At 39.3% G+C, this 17402-nt stretch overlaps 1 protein-coding gene across 1 annotated transcript; it reads right to left on the bottom strand.

The window, feature by feature from the left end:
- Nucleotides 1–4224: 4224 nt before the first annotated feature.
- On the bottom strand, nucleotides 4225–17402 carry LOC129241908 (uncharacterized). Its single transcript, XM_054878459.1, has 2 exons — nucleotides 16107–17402; nucleotides 4225–5070 (listed from the first exon to the last, which is right to left on the bottom strand). The coding sequence occupies exons 1-2, from the start codon at nucleotides 17316–17318 to the stop codon at nucleotides 4225–4227; spliced, it is 2058 nt and encodes a 685-aa protein (XP_054734434.1). The 5' UTR covers nucleotides 17319–17402.

Genomic DNA, 17402 nt, shown 5'->3' with positions numbered 1-17402 from the left:
AGACATTTTTATATCATATCATTCTTTATTGTTGTCATGGTAACAATATAACAAACGTTCAGTTTTGTTTATAAACTTGTGATTTGACATTTCGAATCAAAATATTTCTTCAAAATTTTTGTTTTAATTCTAAAATATGGAGTCGTTAAGTAAAATTGTCGGTAAGAAATTAATCATTGACGGTTATATATATACAGTTAAGGAAAAAACTCTACATACACCCGACTATTTTCAACTTCTAGAGAACTAGTGATAATATTCAACATAATTTTAATGTGAATGTTTACGACATTAATAGTTAAGAATGTTGGAAGAAAAAAAGTTTGAAAATATTGGTAACTTATAAACTATTGGCGATAAACATAGAAATCGGTGGGAAAAAAGTCTACATACAGCTTTGGCAACTCTTAAAATACATAGGAAAATGAAGAACTTAAAGGGAAAAGGAAAAAACCCGTTAGTTTTCTTGATTTGCTTTATCTGTCAAACATTACAATTATTTAAATTCAGAAGGCGATTTGTAAAATACGTTTTAACTTTAAAAATGGCAAATAGAAAAGAAATTTAGCAATCAGTTCGAAATTTGGTGGTTATTCTTCGAAAAGAAAACAAATCTTATGGGGAAATTGCTGAAATAGTAAAATTAAGTCGCTCTACAGTGCAAACCATTTATTTCAGCCAAGAATCGTCAACTTCGCCTGGATTTTGCTAAGGCACATTAACAGAAAGGAATGGATTTTTGGAAGAAAGTTATATTTACTGATGAAAGTAAGTATAATATTTTCGGGAATGATGGCCGAAACAAGGTTTGGCGAAAACCGAATACTGCACTTGATCCCAAAAATATTATACCTACTGTGAAACATGGTGGGGGTAGTGTTATGGTGTGGGGAGCTATGGCGGGATCTGGAGTTGGTCGATTGGTTTTTGTTGAAGGCGTTATGGATAGATATCAGTATAAGACAATATTGGAACAAAATCTGAAGCCATCTGTGGAAAGCTTGGGCCTGGGAAACCAATGGATTTTCCAACAAGACAACGACCCCAAGCATACTGCGCATATTGTTCGGGACTGGCTTCTTTATCATGCACCAAGACAGCTCAAAACACCTCCCCAGTCACCAGACTGGGACGTTTTGGAAAAATCTGCTCGCAAATATGATATCAGAAGTCGTGAAACACTGAAAACTGCCCTAACTCGGGCGTGGTCGGAAATTGCGCCCAGTATTACGGAGAATTTGGTGATGTCTATGCCACGTCGTCTTCAGGCGGTTATTGGAGCCCAGGGTGCTCCTACAAAATATTAAAAATATATTGTTCTCTTTTATTTATTTAAAAGAAATCAAATATTCTATTCGATTCTTAACACTGTATGTAGACTTTTTTCTCATGAATTTTTATTGTTTTTGTTATTTCTGTTATTGCTATGCTTTTGAATTAGCTTTTTGTTATGTAAATAAGCTTTGTTTTTGGTCCTTTAAATATTAATGCAAACGCTTTATTAATTTACCTTACGAATATCTTAGAAATACAAACTAAGGGGGTGTATGTAGAGTTTTTTCCTTAACTGTATGTATTAGGGCGGGTCGATTTAAAAATCGCTCATTGCTTTGTGAAAATCGTATTCTAGGGATCAAAATAAGAAACTTTGCCAAAGGAACCATACCTCTAAAACGAATTCTGTTGTCCCCCAATTTCAAAATATCACCATTTTTGGCCTTTATATGAAAAAATCACCGAAATGACTATGTTTTTTCTTTATTTTTATTTTTTTATAATAATATTTATTATTTTTTTATAATAATATCTATTTTTTCTCTTAAGAAATTTATTTAGCAGAACATATGTAAATGAAAAAATTAATTTAAATGAGTTATAGAAAAGAAACTAAAAAGTTCGACCCAAATTGGGGGACATCAGAATTCGTTTTAGAGGTATGGTTCCTTCGGCAAAGTTTCTTATTTTGATCCCTAGAATATGATTTTCACAGAGCAATGGGCGATTTTTTTGCCTCCCCACAAATCCACCCGGCGCGTATACCCTTTCTGGGTGTTTGGCCGAGCTCCTCCTCCTATTTGTTTTGTGCGTCTCGATGTTGTTCCACAAATGAAGGGATCTACAATTTCAAGCCGACTTCGAACGGCAGATATTTTTATGAGGAGCTTTTTCACGACAGAAATACACTCGGAGGTTTGCAATTGCCTGCCGAGGGGCGACCGCTATTAGAAAAATGTTTTTCTTAATTTTGGTGTTTCGCCGAGATTTGAACCTATGTTCTCTCTGTGAATTCCGAACGGTAGCCACGCGCCAACCCATTCGGCTACGTATTGAGACTCTACTCGATTGCGGAAAAGTGAATGCAGTGCAAAAGCCGTAAGGGTCATGAATAGTGATAATGTTATCATACCTAGAGGACCTACACAATCGAAACACGACACACATCCACCAAATCGTCAAGAGGGAACTATTTCATTTTGCGTAAAGTTTTCTAAATGTAAATAAAAATATTGTCATAGGTGAAGCAGAGCTTATTGTTGACCGACTAAAACGACTTCTTCTCGCCCTGGGCATCCATCTGCACAAATAAATAATTCGAGCAGAGCTTGCAAATAGATGTTCCTGTAGGTGTTCTCACTCTATTACCGGAACGCCAGAATTTGACGAAAGCAATGCGGAAACATAGACGCCAAGATTTACCTGCTAGACCGAAATCTTTGGAGGATTTAGGTGAAATTCCTGAACGTCTGAACGAAAAACACTTTGTCAGGGGAAAAGTTTCTTATTCGTGATTTTGAATCTAAAGAAAGCAGAGTCCATGTTTTTGCTACGCGGCGTAACATAGAATTTTCGGCTAGAAGTAGAACTTGGTTTGTGTACTTTTAAAGTTTGTTAGGTTCTTTTCAGCATACTACTTTTTTCGCAATATCAGGCTATTCCTTCTAACTTATTCCTATATTCTTACTTTGGAACTGTACATTTTCAATCACACAGGTACGCCATTTTCACGCAAGTGTTTACTGTAATGGGAAGTGTTCCTAAAAATCCAAGATTACCTGCAGCTGCTGCGAATAGAGAATACGGCATTGGAAATTGCAAACCATAGAAAATTATGGGAGATTTTGAGAAGGCCATTATAAATGCTTGTGCAGACATATGTACCTATATCCTGGAACTGATTATTCTGGTTGCTTCTATCACTTTTGCCAGCCTCTTTATCGGAAAATCCTAGCAGAAGGATTGCAGGAGCAATATAATAATCCTATCAACAGAGGAATAAAAGTTTGGGCTCTAGTCTTTGCTCCCGGGAGGATGTCGCATTGACTTTGGAATTTGTGGAGGATGAAATACCAGAAGAACACCTTCCTATAGTCGACTACATCAAGGAATTTTATGTCATCGGACGATCTGGTAGAGGACGAAGAAGAGCTGTACGTCCCAGATATCCAGTTTCGACATGGAACCAGTATAAGTCTGCACGAGATGGGCACCACAAGACAAATAACGCAAGTGAAGGATGGCACAATCGTTTTCGTCTACTTGTGGGAAAGCATCATCCAGACTTATATTCAGCTTTAAAAGAATTCCAAAAAGAACAGGCGGATGTTGAAATTATGATAGCTGAACTTAGTGTGGGGCGATCTGCAAAAGCGGCACCAAAAAAAATAGATAGAAGTCCAAAATCGCTTGCGGTCCATTGTTTTACAACATGAAGAATACAAAAATTCTGGCACTGTTTCCTCATATCTGAAGTTAATGACATACAATATTGCTTTTTGATGGACTCCATTTTGATACTACGATTTACATATATGTATTAATAAAATTCCTTTTACTATTTATTATTATTTTTTAACTGTCGGGACTTGCATTTTCGGGAAAAAGTTGCCGAAAATTAGATTCAGAAAAAATATTTGCCGGGATACAGATTGTCGGGAAATAGGATTCGGGAAAAGAGGCGGGAATCAATTTATGGTATAAACAAAAGTTTAATCAGCTAAACAGTTTCCTCTCTAAAGACACAAATAAGTTTCGCCCCAACGCAAAAGTCGATACCTTTTTCCAGAAAATTCTTTGTAATCAAGAAAACTCGAAACTGCCCATTGAAAACCACCTGGGGTTTGTTAAATTGTTAAAACCATTTTCAGAAATTATTATTGCATTTGTATTTATTAGCCAACGAAAATGAACAAAAACGGATCAAACGAAACGAACTATTCCGATGTTTTATAAATTAAATTCTGTGATGGGCAAATATTCGCGACTATTCGACGGCACAACAGCTTCATAACGGAGAACGCCGCTTGGACTGTTGGACAGCTTGTAATTAGGCAAAGGCACAGCTACGGTTATAGGTTGCGACTTGACTAATGTATAACCAGAAATTTGTTGCTGCTTCTGGCGCAATCTCTCATTGCGTTGTTTTACCTCCTCGTAACGTTTGAAGAACTCTACCTTGGCAGCAGCAACCTCCGGGGTATCCTCGACAGGTTTCGGCAGTATATCGAGACGCTCTACACGTTTTTCAATACCATCAGATGATGGTTTCATTATTGAAGATGGACCAGCAATTGAAGTAGCAGCTGTAGAAATTTGTTCTAAACGTAATTTCGCTATCCGATGAGCAGCCGAGTGCTGTAGGCGTGCCGCCGCCACCTCAGGTGTTTCCTGCACAAATTGTGCTGCATCTAATGGTACTTTTTCATTCGCAGACAAAAGCTGTTTTGGCAAATTCGTAGCCGACACACGAAAACCGTCGATATCCGCTGTGTAGGCGACGGTCTGTAATTTGCCTGCTGCATCTATGTAAGAATAAGAGCCGCGAGTGATGCCGTCCAGAGTGCGCACTTCCTGCTTAGTGGAAAGTGGCTCAGCGTAACCATATGTGTATTGACCAAAGTTGTCTTGCGTGTGATATTGATATTGGCGCGCAGGCGTCGAGGCGCTCCAGAATAAAGGCGTACGTGCAACAGGAGTCTCATAGTAATAACCATCAGCAGCAGCCAGCGTCAAAATAGCAGACAAGTATACTAAACGAAACTGCATTGCAATTTTTTTGCTTTGTAGTTTTTTGTTTTTTACAATATAATTAAAGAATTATGTGTTTAAACAATTTATAGAGCGCTGCTAGTTATGCGTTGTTGCAATATACCAGTACTCGCTCCAGAGGACTCTGTTATCAGTTCAAATAAATGTTCTGCCTTTTATACAAAACGATGCAATGTGTGAGCGTCCTTTGCTTTGATGGCATTTTATTTTTGCACTTACTTTTAAGTTCTTCTTTTCGTAAATATGTACACATTTATTTACATTTTTCTGGTAGCTCACATGCCTGCTCATGCTTTTGGTAAATGATATGTGTGATACCATATGTGCGTGCCGTTGTGCCATTGTCAATCGCATATTTCATACATCGCACTCGTACCCTCAAGAAGGTCGCCCAGATAACTTTCGTTTGTCTTGCGAGCTTGTCAATACGCGCCGCACGTTTTCGGCAACTCTGAACATGTGGCAGCGCCTCCTGATACCTTAAAAACGTATGCTCCCTTTGTGCGAAAACATGTGAAACACGTGAATGCCACAACGCGCCGCGTTGTATGTGCAGCAAGACACCGTCATGGCAGAACCGTTCGAAAAGCGATAAGCGACGTAGTAGCTGGACACATGCGGCGATATGGCTGTTATATATTGGCTATAAAAACTTAATTCACTGAACGAATGTAGGTTCATATGTATATATGTAAATATGTAGGAACATAGCATTCGAATGAACAAAATCAATGAATGCAAAAACAAAATAACCCGACGAAAAAAGTTACAAACATAAATAGTAACGACCTAAAACAATGCCCGCAAACTTCCTGCCTGTTGTTGACAGAAGTTTTCGGACGAATCAAGAAATTCTTATTGCGTTTTGCATTTCGCCTGTTGCATATTGCAGTTTGCCGTTTCTGAGTTATTTTTAACAGTTGGCAATATTTTTATTGCTTTTCGGAAATTTATTTCGATGCTGTGCTTTGCTTTAATTTTAATTTTTTGATATGATGTATGCTATTAGGGTCAATAGTTCACCGACAAAAACTGGAATTAAGAAGCCTACTTTTGCATTGCCATTTCAAGTGTAGGGTTTCTCAATAGGGACATAACATAACTTGAGCAAAGTGCAATTAGAGAATTTCTAGCGCTTCAAATGGAGTAGGCTGATATAAATTTGATATTGTAGGACAAGATTTAAACCCAAAATATGTAGAATTCTGTACTGAGAGATTGCCAATTCCAGTGAATGGCAATAGGGAATATATTGACGATTGACTTAAGCGGCTTCCAGTTGAGACCACCAACTCAGAATTTCGGTTGTATGTGGGCTTCAATATGTATTGATGGGTTTATTAAAAAAAAAATTGCCCTATACCGAATATGAAGAGAAAATCGTATATGTACATAGACCAAATTTTAAATAAAAATAAAAAAAAATAAATAATTGGCGCGTACACTTCTGTTAGGTGTTTGGCCGAGCTCCTCCTCCTATTTGTGGTGCGCGTCACCGAGATTCGAACCAACGACCTCTATGTGAATTCCGAATGGTAATCACGCACCAACCCATTCGGCTACGGCGGCCGCCAAATTTTAAATAGTGGTCTGATAAACCTTAAACCAGACTTCCTTGTGAATATTTAACAAAAATTAAAAGTGGTTGAATTGAGTAAATGGTATAAAGAAATTTTATTCGTTTCGCTCTGCAACCTCTTTATTTCTCTGATCCACTACCAATATACATACATACATACCCTTCAGGTTTTGATGTTCGTTTTTGATGTTATTTGTGTTTCTCTTGATTGTGCATCAATGCATCATTGCATCAATGTTCCTCACAAAACTTTACGATTTAACCATCAATTTAACGTTCAAACAGTCGAATCAAATTATTATAAAGCGTTTTTCAGTAAGAGCGATTCAACTTTTTTTTTTTGAATAAAACACAAACGGTTTGACTTTTTAACTAATTTTTTTTTATCATCGAGTTTGAACATATACATTTAAGTATGAAATTCGATTTCTTTTGCATGACCACCGCGTGCACGTTTTACGAAGTCCAATCGTTGAACCCAATTTTCGACCACTCTTTTGCATAAATCGGCCGAAATTCCAGCAATTTCGCGTTCAATATTGGCTCTGAGCTCACAAATCGTCGCCGGCTTGTTACTGTAGACCAATGACTTCACATAACCCCAAAGAAAATAGTCTAGAGGCGTCAAATCACACGAGCGCGGCGGCCATTCGACCGGTCCATTTCTGGAAATAATGCGCTCATCGAAATTACTCTTCAACAAATCAATTGTAGCGTGTGCTGTGTGGCTTGTGGCCCCGTCCTGTTGAAACCACATGTCATCTAAGGCCATACCATTCAATTGCGGCCAAAAATAATCGTTTATCATGTCGCGGTATCGATTTCCATTCACAGTAACGTGGCGATCGTTCTCGTCAACGAAAAAATATGGGCCAATACGCCGCCGGCATGTAATATAAACCGCACCAAACAGTCACTCTTTGTGGGTACATTGGTTTTTCGGCAATCTCTCTTAGATTATCTTTCGCCCAAATGCGGAAATTCTGCTTATTGACGAATCCACTGAGGTGAAAATGTGCGTCCTCACTGAAGATGAAGTGCGCGATATACATTTTGATTTGAACGCCCGTTTTCATAATAAGCCTGAATAACTTTAACGCGTTGCTCAAGTGTGTAGCGTTCCATGATGAAATGTATACTAATGAAGTTTACAAATGGCAAGCGAAAAATAAAAAATATTGCGTCGTTCGCCCTCCCTATCGGAAAAAAGTTGAAGCGCACCTCTTGAAAAACGCTATATTAGGTGCGCAACTAAGTTCTCGCTGTTTTTTTGATCAAAATACAACTTTATTCCGAAAAAATGGTTGCAAGTGAATCATTGAAAGTATTGCCCATCGCTGGCTACTACTTTTTCCCATCTTTCTGGTGAATCTCGTATATCGTCGCGGTAAAACTCTTCATCTTTTGAGGTTATCCACGGATAAAGCCATTTTTTGATGTCTTCATATGAATGGAACTGCTGGTCAGCTAGACCATGTGCCATCGATTGGAACAGGTGATAATCGGACGGCGCAATATCTGAAGAATATGGCGGGTGGAGTAGGATTTCCCATTTCAGTGTTTCTAGGTAGGTTTTAACGGGTTTGGGTCCCGCAAATGACTATTATTCGGCACAAAATCAGACATTTTCACAAAACCAAAAGTATATGATACCAAAACAAAATCACTAATGTGTCGGAGCAGTTTGTTTACCATATGTCTAAGCATGGTTTATGACGATTAGGTTATGTTAGAATCGACTAGCACACACTGCTGGCGGCATCTATTGACAAACGGCGGGAACTTAGTTGCGCATCTAATAATTTTGCCCCTATACGAGAGCTCCTACTGAAAGTCTCTTTTTTCGCCAACACTTAGCAAGTGGCGAATAGATTAAGCAAATGAACATATGTCGGCAACGCGGGAACTGCCTTTAATTACATGTGCTGGTAAGGCACTGGGCCCTAATGAACTATAGCCATACTCGCTAGCGGCGACTCTTACTCGATAATTTTGTTGTTGCTTTCGCATGCAAATTTTTCGTCAAATTAATCGAGCAAAGAGATAGCAAGCAGGGAAATCGCGAATAAAAGAGGTCTTGAGTTAAATATCATAGTATCCACAGACTACTCGACCTAGATTTTGCTAAGCCGAGATTTGTTTTCTATTCGAGAATTGCGTCCCACTATTCATAATAACGCTCTTTTGTTCCAGCACGTAAGAATTATTTTTGATAAATATATGTAGCTGGTCTGTAAGGTTCATGTAATCGCAGACTTAAATATGTAAATGAAAATGAAATACCTTCTACTCAAATATGAACGAGACGGTATCAATAAAACGGTCCGCAGATGACATATGGCAAAAATAAATTTTTTGTTTTTTGGTAGGACTGTTATAAGCTTACATGGCAAATTTCAGCGTGATATGTCACATAGTTAGTTTTCTGTGCTACTGTAAACAAGTCAAGCTCGAGTGTGTTCTTCGAATTCTCTTTTATGACTTCAATTGTCTCAAAATGTTTTCCACGGAGCGGCAACTTGAGCTTGAGAAACAGGAAAAAGTCACATGGAGCCATATCAGGCGAATACGGTGATTGCGGAACGATATTAACATTATTTTTGTTCAAATAATCGCGAACAAGACGTGATGTGTGAGATGGTGCATTATCGTGATGCAAGAACCATGACTTGTTGTCCCACTATTCCTTCCTTTTAAGACGAATGTTCTCGCGCAAACGCTTTAAAACGTCTAAATACAATAATATTCAGCGTAAACCGATTTTGTGATTTGTGCGATTTTCAAGCACAATTTCCTTTACTTTTCCGATGTTTTCGTCGTTTACCGATGTTGCTGGACGACGTTCATGAGGCAAGTTTTCAACCGATGTACGGCCCTCTTTGAACGATTTGTACCACTGGAAAACACGTACACGCGATAGAGCAGAGTCCCCATAGGTTGTCTGCAACATTTTTAAGGCGTCTGAAGCTGAAATTTTGTTGAAATAACAAAATTTCAAACAAATTCTTTAAATATCCATCGCTAAATTCGAAGAACACACTCGAGCTTGACTTGTTTACAGTAGCACAGAAAACTAACTATGTGACATATCACGCTGAAATTCGCCATGTAAGCTTATAACAGTCCTACCAAAAAACAAAAAATTTATTTTTGCCATATGTCATCTGCGGACCGTTTTATTGATACCGTCTCGTTCATATTTGAGCAGAAGTTATAATTGAGAAATTTTGAATGTTTGTGGGTTTGTGTGTTTGTGAGTTTGGGTGTTTATGACTCACTCACTTAACGTATGAAATTTCGCACACAGATAGCTTAGGACTCTTTTAGGAGTGTTGTTATCCGCTGAAAAACTTAAATTAAATTATATTAATTATCATTTCAGTAAAGATGTCAAATGAAAAAGGCCATGAAAGGCCATCAGTTTGAAAAATTAAGTTCAAATAAAATTTGTAAACTAAATTAAATGATATGGTTGCTGCAGGAAATATATATATATATATTTAATGAGGCACTCGTACCTGTTTAAAAAATTAAATTCAATATATTAAATAATTTATAATAAATAGTTAAAATTATACAGTGTGAGTATCAAATGAAAGAAATTTAAAAAAGTATATTTAGAAAATATTTTTGGAGATGGTTACCACCTGTTTAAAAGGGTTAATTCATTTTATTAAATACGAAGTGTGTTCAAAAAATAAGGTGAATTTTCAAAATCTGCGGGCTACGTACCGACTTTCGACTTTCGATTATAATTTTGTTTATGTTGGTACACTCGTCTCGAAGATATTTTCACGATTTTAGCAATAGGGCACATTTAGTTTGTTTGTGAGAGGCATAAATAAGACAAGTGTTTAGCGTGTTCGGCGATTTTCTGCTATCGAAAAAAATGCATCAAAGAATTTTCATCAAATTTTGTGTAAAACAGGAATTAAGTGCTCAAAACCACTTGAAATGTTGACAGTGGCATACGGAGAGAGTACTCTGAGTCAGAAAAATGTTTACAAGCGATACAAGCTTTTCACAGGAGGTGGAGGAGATGTGAATGACGCTCTTGACGCCCCAGCACATCAACAACAGATGAAAATGTTAGGGAAGTGAGGAAAATTATTATGGAGAATCGTCAAACATAGAAATTGCTGAATTTTGACCAAAAACATCGTCACATGAGCATCGCTCAGGAATTGTTGAATGATGTCAACGATAATCCAGATTTGCGTAAAAGGGCATAACTGGTGACGAATCATGGGTACATGGTTATGACATCGAAACCAAAGCCCAATCGTTCCAATGGAAGAGTCCAGAAGAACCAAGAGTCGATAGCAGAAAATCGCCGAACATTCAATTCAAATAATATTGAGATTTAGCCTTGTTGCATATGCCTTGATGTAAATCTCGATGAACGTTCTGACATTTCCAGATGATACAAAAATGTATATTTACTTTTATATTTATAAACAAAATTGTTTTTTTCCTATTTAGCAACCCTATTTTTTTAATTTTCAATATGTTGCAGTAAAATGTAATTTAAATCACTTTCAATTTTGCGACATTGAAAAAGTGTTGTTCCATGATTATATGAATGGAGGTTTATTAATGCTCTACTCGTAACATCAAAAACAATATACACATATATGTATGTGTGTATATATGTATGGAGGTGTGTGATATAGAACGTCCCCAGCTGGATTTTCTATGTAAAGGGTGATCAGATTATAGGCACTTTTTCCAATGGGGTTTTTTTACAGATCACGCGTGACTACTGTCAAACTAAATACATGTTTTTTTTCATTTTTTTCATTGACATTTCGTAATGGAAGGACTTACGCCTCAAAAACGTTTACAAATCGTACTGCTGTATTACAAGCCTCGACTCTCTGTGAAAAATGTTCATCGCGCGCTCAGTCCAGGATTTCTGTTCAGTGATAAGCCTCATTTTTGGCTTAATGGCTATGTCAATAAGCAAAATTTCCATATTTGGTCTGAAGAGCAACCCGAAGTCATTCAAGAACAACCATTATATCCACTGAAAACAACCGTTAGGTTAAGTGAAAGGAAAGAAGCCAATGTAAACAAAGAACTGGCTTTATCGCTGACGATGCCCGCTTTGAAAATAATTGAATCAAATAGTAGTTTTTACTCCAGGCTTGTTGTAGGGTCAGAACTATCAAATGTTTCCTCGTCAAACTGTTAAGAATAGGAAAGAGAGTGAAAGGATACTTTAAAGTTACGAATGGTTTATCAGCTGTGCTAGTAAAACTCTCTTTATTGGTTGATTGATGGAGTGGCCCTATGAATATTAAAGGCATTAAATATTTATCTGAGAAATTGGAATCAAGTTTGATTCTAACCAAAAGAACTCAGCAGTAGAGAAAGATCGCCCAGCGGTCTTTAACATAACGGGGACAGCAAATACCAAGAGTTAATTACGAATTTTTTTTTTGTTGGGGCAACTAGCAAGTGCATCACTCAGACATTAATTAAGTCCATTGTACTACACTTGGATTCCCTTTTAATTTTCTTTAAATCTACCCGAACTCCGAAGAAATCTGAGTAGATCTTGTGGTGCCAAGGAGCCAAGATGATCGCTTCTTAACACATCAGTGCCAAAGACCTCAAACCTGATTCGAGCGCGGGTGGGGCAGACACACAGGAAGTGGTCCGCCGTCTCATCCTCCTCTACACAAGCTGGGCAGAGTACACTGTCTGAGATGCCTAACCTTTCCATGTGCTTTGCCCACAGAAAGTGGCCCGTCATCAGTCCAACCAGCCGTCTGCACTCCCCTCTGCTTAATGACAGAAGGGTTTGCGACAGTCGATCGGACATGACAGGTAACATCAGTTTAGTCCATCTGCAGCCTTTCTCAGCCTGCCAAGCTCGCTTGTGGGTGGTAGTTACCCATTTGCTAACCGTGGCTGTGATGGCCGCAGAAGGGAGTGGCAAAACGGGCTCCGGGCCAAAGAAGTGGGCCTTAGAGCCCATCTTAGCTAAGGAGTCAGAGGTCTCGTTACCCGCGATACCCACGTGTCCCGGGACCCATGTTAGCATCTGGCTATTGTGTCTACCAACATAGTTCAGCCTGGATTTACAGGACTTGACTACCCCTGATGTGGTTGGAGGGCTGTCTAAGGCCATAAGCGCAGCTTGGCTGTCGCTGCAGACACATATAGATCTGCCTCTTCATCGCTTTTTCACAACAAAGTCCATCGCTTCTTGAACTGCATACACCTCTGCTTGAAACACAAATGCATGCATTCCAAGAGCAAAGTGCAGTTTTGTCCCGCTGGATTCCACGTAGACCCCAGAGCCGGAGCCATGCTCGGTCCTGGAGCCATCCGTAAAAATGCGAAAACAGTGTTTGCCGGGCTCATTTTCTGAATCTTCCCACATCTGAGCCTCTGGTAGTACTACACTGTATCTCTTTTAAAGTACGACTCTTCATGGCATGGAGTCAAGGGGTATGGAGAGAATCGTTGGATCGACATCCATGCCTTCTCTGTGTTCCAATGCCGAACAGGGGCCGTAACAGTTCCCATTGTGTTTCAGCCTGCAGATGGCCTTCAAGACCTCTCCTTGGATGAAAGCATCAAGTAGTGGTAAGCCAATCAGAGCATCTAATGCCAGACTTGAAGTAGTCGGAAATGCTCCGGTGCAACAAATGGCCACAGTGCGCTGTAGTCTCGATAAGGTCCTCCTGACTCCCACTAGAGAGAGTCTACTCATCCAGACCACTGATGCATAGGTGATAATAGGTCTTATCATAGCCGTGTAGATACATAGGACCTGCTAGGAGAAAGACCCCACGTTTTCCCAAAAACACCTTTGCACTGCCAGAAAGCTGTCAGTGCTTTGGATGTCTTTATTTCAACATGTGATTTCCATAGGAGCTTACTATCGAGGATTACTCCAAGATATTTAATTTCCTTGGATAGCTGGATTGTGACTCCTTTTAGCTTCGGCAGAACGAGTGCATCAAGCTTCCTCCTTCTGGTGAAGAGGACAATACCAGTCTTGGCGGGATTTGCCGATAGCCCATTCGCACAGCACCAAGTGTCAACCCGATCCAGAGTTTTCTGCACTTTCCTGCAGATGTTCATAAGCGAAGGGCCTGTTACCAAACAAGCAACATCGTCCGCATATGCTTGGGCGTAAACTCCCGAATCGTTTAAGGTGGTGAGTAGAGGATCGATTAACATGCACCAGAGCAATGGAGACAGCACACCGCCTTAGGGGCAGCCTCTATTAACCCCGGATGACACCAGCAGATCTTCCGCTGCTCGCACCGAAACGATTCTTTGGGCCAGCATCGAACGAATCCAATTTACTAGCACCCGGTTTACGCCATGCCTACCAGCAGAACTACACACACTGTCAAAAGTGGCATTATCAAACGCCCCCTCTATGTCTAAAAAGTACGAAGGTAGAAATCAGATGTATTGTAAAATTTTTGAAAAGCACTCACTAGTTTTAGGAGAGATAGGGACAAGCTTCCCACGCGGCATAACAATGTGCTTTGAACCTGAGTGTGTCCCACAGAACAACCGCTTCAACCTAACCTAACCTAAGTTCCAAGATTGATTATTTATTAATTTTTTGAATGTGGAGAGAAGTAGACTTTCTAATATTTACTCACACAATACAAAGTCGCACTTTATGTATCTCTCATGGGGAGCACGTACAAGTATATTAACCATAGTAGCAAAGTGAAAGAAGATCGTTTAAGATCAGATTTAACTTCGTAATCTAAGCCATTTCACCTTTTAGAACTTTAAATGGATAAATATTATACATATATATTATACATACTACTATTATTATTATATATTATACATACTACTGTGGGCAAAAAGTAAGGTGAATTTGGTTGTAAAATGAAAAATCTTTATTTATTCTTGTAAATCAATTTCATCCCCTTCAAAATACTCCCCTCTCGATGAAATACACTTATGCCAACGATTCTTTCAATCCCCAAAACATGCCAAATAGTCCATTTCCGGTATAGCCATCAGCACCTTCTTCGATTCAGCTTTTATCTCCTCCATCGACTCGAAACGCGTTCCCCGGAGTGATCTCTTGAGTTTTGCGAATAGCCAGAAGTCACACGGAGCCAAGTCATTCGAATACGGTGGTTGTGGAACGATATGCGTGGAATTTTTGGCGAAATGGTCACGAAGAACGAGTGCAGTGTGAGACGGTGCATTATCGTGATGCAAAAACCAAGAGTTGTTGGCCCATAATTCTGGTCTTTTTAGACGAATTGCTTCACATAAACGAAGCATAATGCTCAAATAATATTCCTTATTAACAGTTTGGCCAGGTGGAAGGAATTCATAGTGCACCAAACCACGAAAATCGAAAAAAACTGTCATCATGACCTTTATTTTTGAACGACTTTGACGAGCTCTTTTCGGTCTGGCCTCGCCTTTACCACGATATTCGCTTGATTGGTCGGTTGTTTCAGGGTCGTAAGCATAAATCCAAGTCTCATCTCCCGTAATGATGCATTTGAGCTTGTCCCGATAGTCTGAAAGAAAGAAGAAATTGAGAGTTTTCGCTACCAAACGAGATTTGACTTTTCGTAGGCCCAAATGGTCTTTCAAAATGGTTTTCACAGATCCTTCTGATATTCCGATCATATCAGTAAGGTCTTTAACAGTCAACCGACGATTTTTGAGCACTAACTCCTTCACTTTATTGACGTGTTGGTCATTTGTTGACGTCGATGGTCGTCCGGAGCGCTCCAAGTCATCAACACGTTCTCGACCCTCTTTGAAGTCTTTGTACCACTTATAAACATTTTTCTGCGACATGGTCGAATCACCAACTGCCTTCTGCAACATGCTAAACGTTTCCGCAGCCGAAATTTCATTCCGCAAACAAAATTTTATGTCACTTCTCTGCTCAATCAAATCAGACATTGTAAAAATCGAAAAATGCACTCTTGGTCGTTTGGTAAACATAAGCGTAAATATATTACTGATAATGACATTCACATGAAAGTTGGCCCAGATGTTATTAACAGTGCTGCCAACTCATGAAAAAAATAACTAGAGCGAAATTTTAATCCCGCGAAGTTTGACAAATAAATTCACCTAACTTTTTGCCCAAAGTAGTACATGACTGTGTTTGATTTTTTTTTTTCAAAAACTGAAAGTTGCGATGCAAATTCTTTATTCAATTAAAACTAAATTCGTTAGATACGTAAGTAGTTATATACATACAATACATCCACATGGTTAAATACTTACACAAATGCGCTGCCGCAAGGAAACTAAAGTTGTATACATACATAATTAATTAAAAGTAATAAGAAATGTGAAATATGAAATATGATGGGAATAAATGTAGTAAAACATTCGAGTGGAACTGAAAACATATCGTATGAATATTAAGTTAAGGTCTAGTTAGAAATAGTTTTAATGTTGGTCAATGCGTCATTGTTGCTAAATCTTTTGCCAGTTTACTGTTCTTTGTGATCTACTTCGAGCTTAGCCGGTGCGATAAGAAGGAACTACTTAGTGAAATTGGCAGGCTGTGACCACGTTTGAGTGCCTCCTCACGCGGCACCAGCTGGTGTGTTGTGGGTGTTACAACTGTATATTTCGTTCTTGGCGCCAATACTGTATAATACGAATGCACTGGCACACGTACAGTTTCGATGGTGGTTAACTTCGGTTGCGCCAAAGACAAGTCGGACTTATGTTGTAATTCCGTCAGTCGTAGTAAATTTTTGGAGCTCTCACCGCTGCTTTCGAACGTGTATAATGCACGTGAATCCGAATGATCATCTGAGTTTTCCAAATCGGTCAGCTTGTAAGTTGTCATTTGCCGTTCCGCACTAGACAACTCTCTCGACGCCGCCGTTGCTTCAGTTTCCTCCTCCCCATTTTCTATTGTGATGTTGTCTGCATCACTAGAGTTACCCTCCTCTTCGTTAGCTTCCCTGCCGTCTTGTGAAATTTGTAAACTATCTATGGACAATAATTCACTATTATCCTCATCGTCCGCATTTTCTACCTCCTCTTCTTGGTTCTGAGCTGCATCAATATTAAGCTCTTCCTCTGCATTACCATTTAAATTATTGCTATTATTTTCTGCACTGGCACCCTCTGATAATATGGCTAATATTTTACTTCTTGTGCTCTCCAAAATGTCTGCCACCTCCTGTTGCGGACGTTCAGATCTTTGTGGCTCTTCCAAACTCAGCTCTTCGAGACGAGCAGCTTCGTTTTGAGACGCTAACGCCGCTCTCAATTCCGCTTCACGGTATGCCTCAAAGTGTGCTTTCTTTGCCTCTTGCACCTCTGGTGTATCTCGTACTGGCAGCGGCGCCACTCTATTAGGATTAGTTGGTGCCTTTGGCAAATTTGTAACTGCAGCCTTGAAACCCTGATTCCGCCCAGCTTCATACTTCACAGTCTGTAGTTTTCCATCCGCATCAACATACGAATAGAAACCGCGCGACGAACCGTCCAGTGTGAGATACTCGGCTTTGGCGGATCGTCCTGCACTATAACCATACGAGTAGAAACCGCCCGAGTCCTGTTCATGATATTGTGTACTGGCTGGTGCCGTGTCCTTTTTGTCTAATGTCGCACCTTCTAGTTTAGCAAGGAGTATCTTAGTGGGAGTATAACGGATGATCGTCGCTGTGGTTAGGGTCACCCAAACCAAGGCGAGCATCAACCGCATTTTGATGGTGTTTGAAAGGATATTCAATTTATCCAAATATCTAAGCAGTTATTAGCTGTGCGTATACGCTGTGACCACGTTTCA

Source organism: Anastrepha obliqua, chromosome 3 (genome assembly GCF_027943255.1).
Source record: "Anastrepha obliqua isolate idAnaObli1 chromosome 3, idAnaObli1_1.0, whole genome shotgun sequence".
In the NCBI taxonomy this organism is placed as follows: domain Eukaryota; kingdom Metazoa; phylum Arthropoda; class Insecta; order Diptera; family Tephritidae; genus Anastrepha; species Anastrepha obliqua.
This window is presented reverse-complemented; position numbering and strand designations above follow the sequence as displayed.

What these genes read in the sequence shown, in the direction of transcription:
- LOC129241908 (XM_054878459.1), bottom strand. Translation starts at nt 17,318, where the DNA reads ATGCGGTTGATGCTCGCCTTGGTTTGGGTGACCCTAACCACAGCGACG. An exon ending in CGCACCGGCTAAGCTCGAAG is followed by an intron (nt 5,071 to 16,106) that starts TAGATCACAAAG and finishes ATTGTAAAAAAC; the next exon opens with AAAAAACTACAAAGCAAAAA.